At 33.7% G+C, this 11476-nt stretch overlaps 3 protein-coding genes across 4 annotated transcripts; 1 reads left to right on the forward strand and 2 right to left on the reverse strand.

The window, feature by feature from the left end:
- Positions 1-77: 77 nt before the first annotated feature.
- Positions 78-1849, forward strand: mRpL13 (mitochondrial ribosomal protein L13). Its single transcript, XM_046635713.2, has 5 exons — positions 78-403; positions 475-522; positions 600-723; positions 833-987; positions 1068-1849. Exons 2-5 carry the CDS (start codon positions 499-501, stop codon positions 1299-1301), a joined length of 537 nt encoding a protein of 178 aa, XP_046491669.1. The 5' UTR covers positions 78-403; positions 475-498; the 3' UTR covers positions 1302-1849.
- Positions 1651-5297, reverse strand: LOC124223530 (leukotriene A-4 hydrolase). The gene is made up of 10 exons (XM_046635577.2): positions 5065-5297; positions 4634-4746; positions 4274-4416; positions 3847-3958; positions 3701-3769; positions 3314-3590; positions 2846-3141; positions 2503-2757; positions 2127-2422; positions 1651-2021 (listed from the first exon to the last, which is right to left on the reverse strand). The coding sequence occupies exons 1-10, from the start codon at positions 5201-5203 to the stop codon at positions 1784-1786; spliced, it is 1938 nt and encodes a 645-aa protein (XP_046491533.1). The 5' UTR covers positions 5204-5297; the 3' UTR covers positions 1651-1783.
- Positions 5298-6607: 1310 nt separating this feature from the next.
- On the reverse strand, positions 6608-10269 carry eIF3j (eukaryotic translation initiation factor 3 subunit J). 2 transcript variants are annotated; one of them, XM_046623946.1, is made up of 6 exons: positions 10115-10269; positions 9917-9999; positions 9457-9570; positions 9085-9223; positions 7490-7654; positions 6608-7409 (listed from the first exon to the last, which is right to left on the reverse strand). In XM_046623946.1, the coding sequence occupies exons 1-6, from the start codon at positions 10128-10130 to the stop codon at positions 7213-7215; spliced, it is 714 nt and encodes a 237-aa protein (XP_046479902.1). In that variant the 5' UTR covers positions 10131-10269; the 3' UTR covers positions 6608-7212. The 2 variants fall into 2 exon arrangements, with proteins under 2 accessions (XP_046479902.1, XP_046479912.1); XM_046623956.1 differs by lacking the exon at positions 9457-9570.
- Positions 10270-11476: the final 1207 nt, after the last annotated feature.

The raw sequence follows: 11476 nt of genomic DNA on the forward strand, positions 1-11476 counted from the left end.
TATCCGCAAGCGATACCAGCGCCTGGTTACAAATAGGATACATACGTGAGGATCGACGATTCATCAAAATCACCGCGCTGACGGAGCCCGCAGTGGTAGCGCGGCCAAGTGGTTACAATCCGCGAATCGTTCATCACTTTCATCGACCATTTGGCTAGCATTACGTTTGGACTCCTTACTCTCTAGTCTCCATGGATGCCGTGAGATAATTTCGTTGAAGATAATTCCTCTGACGGATATCTGAAAAACCATCGCAAGAAATTTGTTCACAAGATTCGGCCCAATGCGTCGCATCTAGGTACTAACTTGTTATTCATGGGCAATGTAAGCAGTAAGAACTTTGTGCCAAGGAGCCGGAAATTTTGTTCGTAGAAATCAAAAGTCGTTTTTCCAACATAAGCACGTAAGATATAGAAATATTAGATTGGTGCCGTTATTTGGGGAAACGAGCCTCTAATTCATGAGCTTTCATAGGACAGGAAAAATCTTACTTCAATAATGTCCGCAGTGAAAAGAGCACAGGTTAGTTTCACATCAAAGTAGCTTTGAATCTCCTACTAATCTGAATGAAAATCGTTTATTATTTTACATTATTTTAGCAATGGGCTACATTTGCTAGAACCTGGCATCTTTTCGATGCTACATGGCAAAATCCATTTGACAGTGCACAAGTAATAATCAAGCATCTCATGGGTCTACACAAACCCATATACCATCCAATGAGTGAGTACAAAATTGCTGAGAACTTGTATTTCCTGAAATATTTACGTAATTAATAGTTGAGTTTTCATTTTTACAATTAAATTAGTTAATTTTTGACACTCATTCACAGATGATTGCGGAGATCATGTTGTTGTCATGAATAGTAGAGATATCGCCTTACCAGGTGACGAATGGAGGAAACGTGTGTATTTCCACCACACAACCTACCCTGGGGGTGCATCGTGGACACTTGCCTGGGAATTGCACAACAAAAATCCTACATTGGTAAGAAATCATCGTAATTTAATAAAGAATATAAATATTCTTTCAAGAATCTGCTAACTAGTGTATTTTTTTTCGTGTAGGTCATAAAAAAAGCTGTGTATAATGGAATGGACGGCAACTTACAACGAAGGCATACAATGCAACGTTTACATGTTTTCCCTGACGATAAAATCCCTGAAGAGATCTTGAAAAACATCAGTAATCAAATTAGATATTTGAGACCTGTCCCAACTCGATTGGATCATATTTCACCAGAAGAAGTCGAAAACTACCCGAAAATTGTAGACTATCCAAAACAGTATATTCTGCGTTAAAGAAAATCAGCAGTTTACAAACTCGACATAAAAAGAAAACTTTGTAGTTTGCAATCATTAGCAATTTAAATTACTCCAAAACATACTGACATTTTGTACATCTGTATATAGTCATAAAAATAAATTCCTACCAAGTAGTTCCATCCAGTCACGGTTTATGTATTTAAACCTGTACTTATTTTATCGATAACAAACAACAGCAAAAACTTTGTTACAACCAACGGGTGGTGTAAACTGACGATTAATAACAAACGTGATTTCTGTCAACGGTACAAAACTCAATCAATTTCACCGTTGAGATAAACAGAGTATTATATAGGTAGTAAAATTATATATTCCAACACGTAACTATTTGTTATCATCTTCCCACCATGTATAAAGTATTAAAAGCATCATACAAATTATTTATATCAAGATAACCATTTTGTCCGATTATTCAGCAAGTGGTATTTTATGGTCATAAGCTCATATATCGACATCATTCACACATCACTGTTTAGACACAAATCTTCGGCCACTGCATGAGCGCTGACATACATCATTTTATGTTTGTTTGCCAAAAATGTATCAATGGCTTGTTGGCGGACCTCTTCCCATGCATATAAGTCTCGGTAAATCGGTCTAATAAATTTCATACGTCCTTGTTCCGTTACAAAGGTTAACGCAAGTGATACTTTGGCTCTCCAGCGACCCTTGAGTGACAAACGTATCCATTGAAATCTGTTGAACAATGTATTAATGGATTAAGTGTCGATAGTTTTGTATAAAATTCAAAACAAATTCACAAATATTCAGTACTTATGATTGTAATAAGTTGTCCTGTACCTGATTTCTGAATTTTTCATAGGATCGAACTTGTACACTTGATTCATAACTTCCAACTTTTTTTGTGATAACGTTTCATTGGCTAGTAATAATTCAGCCAGAAATTCAATCTTTTGATTTGAACTTAATTTTGTGATATCTGACATGTTGAATGGGCTTGTTGTATTTTCGTCCCAATGAAGCCACCGATCTGCTAATTCTCTGCACACTTGTGTCAAAGTTGTGTCATACGCTGGGATTACAGGGGGCATCCCTGGTCTGTAAAGCCATGTATCCCAATCAATAGAGTTTAGGACCTGCGATAAAAATAAAAATGTTTAAATGTGAAGATTTATGATAGCCTAGTGCGCAGAAATCAGTTGAATCAATATCTTACATCAACTTTGTCCTTGAAGTAATCATATAAATACCCTTTCCAAGTCAATGTCACTATACTTTTGTACTTATATGTGTTCAAATAAGATTTCAAAAATGGTTCAAACACTTCAGGTCCTCCGAGAAGCTGCTCGATGTAGTACACAAATGTGTGACCTTTTTCATAGGGTACCGTTGAAAAAGCATCATCAGGATCCATGCCTATCAAGTTTGGCACAAGGTATGTAAGTAGATCAGTTTCACCACATACTGCAATCTGAAAAGCAAGAATGTTGAAATTACCATATTATTCCAAATATACGCAATTCACACAAATTGTGAATAACCAAATCAGGAATACTCACAGTTTCACGTAACGCCTTGAGCCCTCTAATAGCTGAAAAGTCCCGAAATTTATCACCATGTATTCTCCCCTGTATTTTTCGTTGAACGAACATAGTGAATCCCTCATTTAGCCAAAAGTGTTCAAAGTTTGCATTTGTCACCAAGTTTCCAGTCCAGCTGTGAGCTATTTCATGAGCAACCACATCAGCCAGAGAACGATCCCCAGCCAAGAGAGTCGGTGTTACAAAAGTTAAACAAGGATTTTCCATACCGCCAAATGGAAAGCTCGGTGGTAAAATCAACAAGTCATAAATTTCTAAAATAAAAGCTCTGAATAATGTTACAATGCCAGCAAAATCGTCACTGGCTATTATTTGATTGAGAATTTTTATAGAATCTTGGTAAACATACATATAATAAAATAATTAAAAAATAAGGCTGACTTAATACTCGTGATACATCACCACCACATCAGAAAAAAAACGTACCCCAAACGTAAGGGCCACAAATATCTTCAGCAGTTCTTAGCATAGTTTCTGTTTCGCTAAATTCAAATGCACTTTGCTCAATGAGCTCCTTTTCCGCCCAGACATGTGATCTTGGGCCGACTCTCTGGGAGACTAATTTTCCAACAGCGAGTGCAATTAAATAGACAGGAATTGGAACTGGCTGGTGAAATTTGTGTATTTTGATATCCCCACCAGATTCTACTATCCCGTCATGCAAAGCAGACATGAGGACAGTCAAATTTGCTGGTGCTTTTATCTGCATTGATACACAGTACATTATAGGAAAAAACATAATGGCCATGTTCTGTGCACAGTGTGTTTCATTTACGAAATATTTTATTGAACGTTGTTGTATGGATGCATTACCTCAGCAGTATAGGTCGCTTTCACAGACGGAGTGTCTTGGCAGGGCAATATAGAACGGGCATGAATAGCCTGTACAAAACGAACATATTTTTAGAGTAAAATTCATGGAATATCAATAATTATTTTTATTTCAACCATTCAACTACCTGACATTGTGAAAACATGTATGGATATTTTCCACCCGCTGTTTGTTCTGGCTCTAGCCATTGTAAACCACTGGCACTGGGCGAAGTCGCATACTGTATTTCAATTTTATATCTGTAAGGAAAGTGAAAATATGTCCAAATTTTGTATAGAATTGAGTTATTATTCAAGATAAAGTGTATAAAAGCAAGTCAATTATCTCATCAAAGTTCAAATTCTCCACACATGTAAAAAGAATGTGGATTATCAATTGAATTTATCACTGTCCATCAAGCTTTCTGACAGTGGGAATTAGTCTATTGAAATAACAAGTGCTTTCTTATCAAGTTTTACAGATTGAGAAACAAGTGATAACGACAGTTTTACACTTTCAATATTTCTGTCGATTGAAATTAAATTCAAGTAGTAATTGTCAAATAATTTAATTACGTATTATTTGGAGATTGCACTTGAGGCAGTTTGATGCTGAGTTTTGACCCATATGTCACTGATTCCCCTTTGACAAACTCTAATGGCGAACCATCGGCAACATTAAGCACAGTCGAAATGGTCAACCCTCGGTTATCCAAAATCTACAAAATTTTTTATAGATTATGAAAATACCAATTTTAAGAATTTCTCGATAATTGAAACTCTGTACTTGGACGTGTTCACGCTAGTAAAAGCATTTCGGATTATTGATTGTACTATCTCATTCACTAATGCAACTTTACATGTGGATGAATAAAGACATTATCGAAGGCACTCACACTAAAAGAAATTTAAGTCGCCTTATGGAACAATACTAACCACTTCGTTGGTATCCCCAGATTTTTTAACATCCAAAATAACGCTTCCAACCAATACTTTTTTGTCAAAATCCACACGCAGGTGCAGATCAATATGCGTCACCACGGCTAAGTCTGGAAATATTTGAATAATTGAAACAATAACAAGATACGGAGAATAACGTCAAATAGTTATTCAAACCGTATTTAGATATGTGAAAGAGTTTGCAGCTCAGAAAACCTATTTCGACTCATATTTATGGGTGTATCAAATGACAAGCCACTAATTATTTCGAAATGTACACAAAAAATATTTTGTTGTAGGTTAAGACTTTCAGCTAACGATAAATATTCATAAACGATTCAAGCTCAATCGAAATAGCATTGATTAAAACATTAAATTATAGCGGAATTGTGTGTATTAATTCATTAAATGCAAATATATTACAATACCGGGCCGTGAATAGGAATTCGGATCTCCTGGACTCAACGACATGTTTGCTGCTGCCGACCACTGAGCCGGAATGAATAACGTTAGGAAAGAAATGTACTTCAGAGAGCGTATCAGAAATGGACGCACCGCTAATCCCATGATTTAGGATTATTCAAAATTCCAATTACGCTTCAACCACTTTCTACCGATTACCATCCAGTTTTTTCTTCGCTTCTTACCCCGAATGATGCTGATAACGAGGGTCAATTACTTTTGAGAATGACCCTTCTATATCTTATTATTCTCTGATCGCAGAATTAAAAAAAAATTCGATATCGATTCTTTTGCTTGCTGTAAGTCCTAAAATAATATGTTGACAAAAATATTTAAAGAAGGATCTCTGTTCCTTTGTTAATTCTGCGGATTTCAGAGCATTTTTTTACAATAATTGAATTAAACATTTTTTTCTTAATCTTTCTCTGTGAGTTATAAATTATTACTTGGATGAATTGGAAAAGAAACAAATGTTTTTGTACAGAGTTTTTTTTTTTGGGGTAATAATTTGAAGGCTATGGCGAGCAGTGTTATTATGTCAATAAAACAAAAATTAATTAGATATAAAAAAATGCTTTTATCAAGTTTTTTTTCTCCAGATTGGCAATTTAGAATTCATAGCAAGAAATCATGAATCATTGAAGTGTATTTAAGTTGAAAACAACTTTCTTTCATCAGCTATGAAAAGATCGTAAGTTATCAGCCTTTCATGTTTTGCTTGACAGGTAAATTGAGTTTATCGCTTATCGTAATGCAGTTGCAAATTGGAATTAAACGTGTTGTTGACGAAAATTTATTAGTAGAAACACAGTTGGAAAGCACGGAGGCTGAAAAGAAATAGATATTTGAATTAAGTGTAATTCTTGGTAATAAAAGCGTACAGAATTAGACACAATCAGAGTCATACTAATATAACTATTCAATCCATGGATGTAACTATCGTCATGATTATAATCATTCACGAACATTCTTGGCCCCAATTCAAAGGATAATGGCCGATATATTTCTATTTTAAAGGCCAATGACCATAGACATTTGTGCATTGGAGATACCATGACTGTATAAGATTTTCGTAGGAACAGTTCGTTGTAAACAGTAACTGCTGAGGTCCTAGAGCAAAGGCTGAGATTTATGCAGTCATTAAATCACTGTCATCAAAGAAGATGCAAAAATCAAATGAATTAACTAAACAGTTAATGTTGCTGACGCACTAAACCATGAGTACTTCCATTTTCTCAGATAGGACAAAAAATTCAAGGCTTCTTAGCCCTCAGGAAACGTCCAATCCATTTTGGTTCCTCAAAATAATGACGACTCCTTTTTTTGTTTACAGTCGCACATTCGACTTGTGGAACATGTTTATTTCTGACACCACATCAAATTCACAGTGCTGAAAAATTGATTGTCTGAGATTGAACGTAAGAGAACTGGATGATAAATGTTGTAGGGTTTATCAAGTGTAATCGAAGTGAATTTTTCTGGTAATAAACAGCAAATGACGTTTCAACATTCGCATTTCAGTTATCCTTTATTACTTAATATATTCTTTTTAAAATCAACTTTGATTTATCAACCAATACGCACAATGTAAGTAGTTGTTATTAGTTATACAAAATTTATTAACATTGATTATTGCATTGCATGAAGAACTGCGGGTAGGAGAACAGACGTAAGTTATAGTTTTAATAGTATTTGAAATTGAATTAAAGTACCGTGGTAACAATCAACTCATGGCTCTAAATTGTCATTTCTTTAATTTAGAGCAATTCTTAATATTCAAAGTTATCTAACTATATAGATATTTAAATTTGATATTGTAAAATCTGCACTAAACTGGCTTAATAGAAATAGCCACTGAACCAAAAAAAAATAATGACAACAAACTCTGGTTTCGATGTGATTTAATAATAATATTCAACATGTATAATAACGGGCATGGATCTACATGCCTTACAATCGTCATGTATTAGTACATTCATGTTGGAGCTGCATGTTTTTAGTTTTTTTGGCTGTCACTTTCTTACATTTTGTATAATAAATCTATTTTTTGTCTGTTTCCATGTATGCAGATTGTTGTTTTGTAACAGTAACTGACTTTCACTTACATCTCGGCGCTACATAAAATCATTAAATTCGTCATCAAAACCATAATCGCCATATTCATTTAGATGTGAATTATCACCCTCGACTCGTAGTTTTGCTTTGCCTTTACCCTTGTTCTTCTTACCCTTATCCCCTTTTTCAATCTTTTGTTTTTCGATAGCTAAATTTTCAATTGTCGTTTTCACTTTTTTCAAACTTGTCGAAGACACTGCAACAATTTTAATTTCAATTAAAAAAGAGTGCATATGATTGAGAAAGATAATATTCCATAAGGAGTAAGATACTAACAATTCACGGCAATGTTTTTAATGAACTCTTCGGCGAACGTGGTAAACTCAGCATGCTTGTTGAATTGGTTTATTTTCTTTAAAAGTGCTTCACTGAACTGGTCGAAATCTTCTTTTGTGTCAGGTATCATAGAGTCAAGTCCTGTAGCAGCTTCAGGGTTCACACCTTAACATAAAAACGTGAGTTTCATAATAAATTAGATAACACTGGTAACTTGACAACAGCACATACAAATTTTTGACCTGTATCTTCAATTTTCGTGATAGCATTTTCTTTCCATCTTATACTTCTACCCAATCCAGTTAATAAGTAATTAGAAAATAATTTTAAGTTTCACAAGTGTATAAATACTTGATGGAACCTAAAACGGTTGTTATTAATTTAAAATAGGAGTTTCTTGTTATTGTTTAATACTTGCGCATTTTCGTTTTTAAAGATTTTAAGATAAACAAAAATTTGTGTAGCTAGAAGCCATACAATCTTCACCACACACCTTTAAAATGAGATACAAATAAGGAATACATTATCGAACAGCTCATCAGGAACAATACAGGAGATTAAAAACAGTATGCAAGGATGTATAAAGACTGACGTGGACACAACAGTTTGTTTGTGCAAAATATCAATTTTATTAAAATACATAACATTATTAAATTTCATTGTATTAAAATTGGTAATAAATCGTATGGATTTCGTTCATCTCTGGTACAGTTCCTGACAATTATAGGTTCATTAATGTAGCATTTCGAAACTTAATGTTGTTAGATAAAAAAAAAAATTAACGTTACTTTCACTTAATATTTTATTAATCTTAGGTGGAAATGTTTACGTGGTTATTTTCATCCTTAATACTGCGCTTTTCTACGTATGTTCAAGCAATGAAAAATAATGCAAAACGTATTCAGAATCACTAATTAAATTAGACTTCATCATTTTAACTTGAAATTTCAAGAAAAAACTACTTCGAAACAAAGAATGTGATTTATGATTAAGTTTATAGACTAATTTGATACAATTTCGTCAAGTTCATTGGCTCAGAATTCTATACCCCTCGAAAATCTATCACAATGTCTTAAGCTTGCCTAATCTCGCGGTAACCACACATGAGTCAAAGTATATCGAAAGAATTAAGCATCAGTCAAATTTGAATAATTGAGAATTTGAATCAGCTTCATCAATTATCTCAGGATTGAATTAAGTTTTATGTTATTTACGAAATATCGCCTCAAGGTTAATTCTAGTATTAAATTAATTACGGTATATTTCATTGTTATACGTTCACCAGAATTCATACGTGTCGGGGTTGTTGTAAGAATGTTTCGGTAAAAAAAAAAAATATCTGTAGCAACACCAGAGAACTAAAATTATGTGCAACAGATAAATTTAATATCAATAAAAATAAAATTCCACAAATCTGACAATAATCTGAGATACAGCAGATTCGAATACAGGTAAAAATTAAAAGTGATAGATAGTACAAGTGGATTAATAATAATTATTATGATTGTGAGAATATTTGATAGCAGGGGAGAATTGTTATTTTTTTTCACTTTTTTGTGGTTTACGGGGGCTAAAGTCAACAAGGTTTGACAAACCAAATGTTTCCATGGCTAGTCGAAGATCCGCTTCTTCCTGAAGCCTCTGACGTCTCAACATTTCCGCTCTCCTTTCCTCAGGTGTTAAGGCCTCTTCCTTTTCCTTCGCCTTTCTTTCTGCTTCTTCTCGCGTCTTTTTCTAGATGTGAAGAAAATGATTTGTTTAAAATACTTTGTATCGTTTGATTGATACTCCCAATAGAGAATTTAAATACAGGATTCATCTACTATATCAGAAATATTTCTCAACAATCCTGTAAGATTTCAGTCAATTAAACCGATTAGCAAAGTTACTGTAGTGAATCTTTTATTAAGCGACTATGAATGAAAATAAAATAAGTACAATCATTTTTTAGTAATGGAGACGCTGACCTCACGCTCCTCGATTTTATCGGCCAATGTTTTTTTAGGTTTTGCTTTAGCCTTTGGCACCTCAGCAGCCTTTTCTACATCTTTTTTTTCCTCTTCCACATCTTCCCAACTATCCTAATAACGTCAATAAATATTAAGCAATTAAGTATGCGTCAATGAGATTATTGACACGAAGTGGTAATGGAAATGGGAAAGAAAAAAATATCATGTCAAAGACTTTGGAATAATATACACATCTTTTGAGAAAATGATGTTTAAAGAGTAAAAGTGAATACATATTGATTTATTTGACACGGACAAGATAGGTCGTCAATTTTCATAGAGAAAAGACACTCAAAAATTCCATGCGGTAATTAGGACAAGGTTATGAAAACTTGGTGGTGAAACATATGGAGGCAGAATGAAATTAATGAGAGTATTCGAATGTTTGTTAACTGAATATCACATTGTACTTCGATACCTTAACGTCTTCCTCTTCATCTTCGCCTTCCCATTTATTGGACCTCATTGCGAGGTCGAATTTGGCCTCAACATTATCCGCGTCTGCAATATGATACGATACGAAACGAGTTGTCAAAAATTAAGCCGAATCACGAGAAATTCATTTCCTTTGATCAAATGTATCGGCACAGAATATTTAATCATTTAAAATACATACCCCACTCGTCATCCATGATCTTGATTTTTATGAAATATCACTCAAATAGTCGGAAAAACCGTGCACGCAACAAAAATCAACGAGCCACGGCGGTGCACGGCGGGCCTTGTCCTTAATCTCATGGGGCGAATGATTCAACTGTTTACCGTTGCAGCTCTGGCTGTCCATTCGTCCTCTAAAAACTTGGACAAAGAGAAAGAGTATAGTACGGAGTGGAAGTTGACCGGATACAGTGAAAGAAGCGCCTCTACTGTCTCAAAACCCTAACTATTCTATCTCTTCTCTCTCTCTCTCTCTCTCTCTCTCTCTCTCCCTCTCTCTCTCTCTCTCTCTCTCTCTCTCGCTAATTCTTCTATGACCTATCGAGAATAGCGTGGCTGAGAAAAATTTTGAAAAATATACTTAATGTTTCTCTGTGTAATACAACTTTGTGATTAAAATGGGGTTACGGTGTTTCGTGAAAGGTTGTAGAAAGAATAAGAGAGTTAACTAAGAGCACTCTTTTTTCCAACCGCCAAAAAACCCAAAAATGTAAGTATTACATCTGTAACATTTACGATGCAATATTGAAAAATGAGGTTATTTGGTGACGTCATTTCTGTTTTCTATTCTCAAACTAGTATTATTTCTGTATTTTCGTGTTGCAGTAGTATTACAGATTAACTAAGTCAAGTAAAAAAATAAAATGTTATGGTTTGGTACCTCATATGAAACAATGTTTGCTAGATTTGTAGCATTTGAGTAGGGATTAATTATTATTTTGCATAAAGAATTTCTAGAATAAAACATGCCGAAAAAGTCCGACAATAATGTAAAGAAAATGACCAAATTTTGCAGACCAAAGCAACCAAAATCAGACTAATTAACAGCAATATATTTAAGTAGTTATAATCAACTAATTACAAAGTAATTGAATATCCACAACTGAGACGAGATTTTTGCCAGTTACAGTTTTGTGGCAATATCTTGCATCCAAAGAGCAATAACAAAAAATATATTTTCACATACATATACATACATTATAGTGATTTAGTTACCTCTACAATGTTTTATTCTATATCTTGACGATTATACATAAATCTTGGAATTTATAACTTATTAATTGCGTTAAATAATCTAACATTTATTCTATATAATACATTCAGGGTTAACGATTTAAAATAAAATAAAATGATATATATTTCATTGAAAGTCTGAAATTCTCGTAACAGTAAAAAAAGCAATATTTCTATATAAATAAACGTATCAGTCTGTGTTCAATAATTTATATTATGTTATATTTTTATGATGTAATAGTGTATGAAATAGTCTCCAATTTCATCAAGTGCCATTTTAGTTAAACAATTTTGAATTCACATCGTG

The sequence above is a fragment of the Neodiprion pinetum genome, chromosome 1, assembly GCF_021155775.2.
Source record: "Neodiprion pinetum isolate iyNeoPine1 chromosome 1, iyNeoPine1.2, whole genome shotgun sequence".
Taxonomy (NCBI): Eukaryota; Metazoa; Arthropoda; class Insecta; order Hymenoptera; family Diprionidae; genus Neodiprion; species Neodiprion pinetum.

Bases quoted from the DNA above. Each gene is read 5' to 3' on its own strand.
- mRpL13 (XM_046635713.2), top strand. From the start codon at position 499: ATGTCCGCAGTGAAAAGAGCACAG. The intron at 523-599 runs GTTAGTTTCACA...ACATTATTTTAG, and splicing joins CCGCAGTGAAAAGAGCACAG to CAATGGGCTACATTTGCTAG. The intron at 724-832 runs GTGAGTACAAAA...ACTCATTCACAG, and splicing joins ACCCATATACCATCCAATGA to ATGATTGCGGAGATCATGTT.
- LOC124223530 (XM_046635577.2), bottom strand. From the start codon at position 5,203: ATGGGATTAGCGGTGCGTCCATTTCTGATACGCTCTCTGAAGTACATT. The intron at 3,959-4,273 runs GTAATTAAATTA...CTTTCCTTACAG, and splicing joins GTGCAATCTCCAAATAATAC to ATATAAAATTGAAATACAGT. The intron at 3,770-3,846 runs GTAGTTGAATGG...CGTTTTGTACAG, and splicing joins ACATGTTTTCACAATGTCAG to GCTATTCATGCCCGTTCTAT.
- eIF3j (XM_046623946.1), bottom strand. The intron at 9,571-9,916 runs GTATCGAAGTAC...TGACGTTATTAG, and splicing joins ATGAAGAGGAAGACGTTAAG to GATAGTTGGGAAGATGTGGA. The intron at 7,655-9,084 runs GTTTGTCAAACC...TTTTATGTTAAG, and splicing joins ACTAGCCATGGAAACATTTG to GTGTGAACCCTGAAGCTGCT.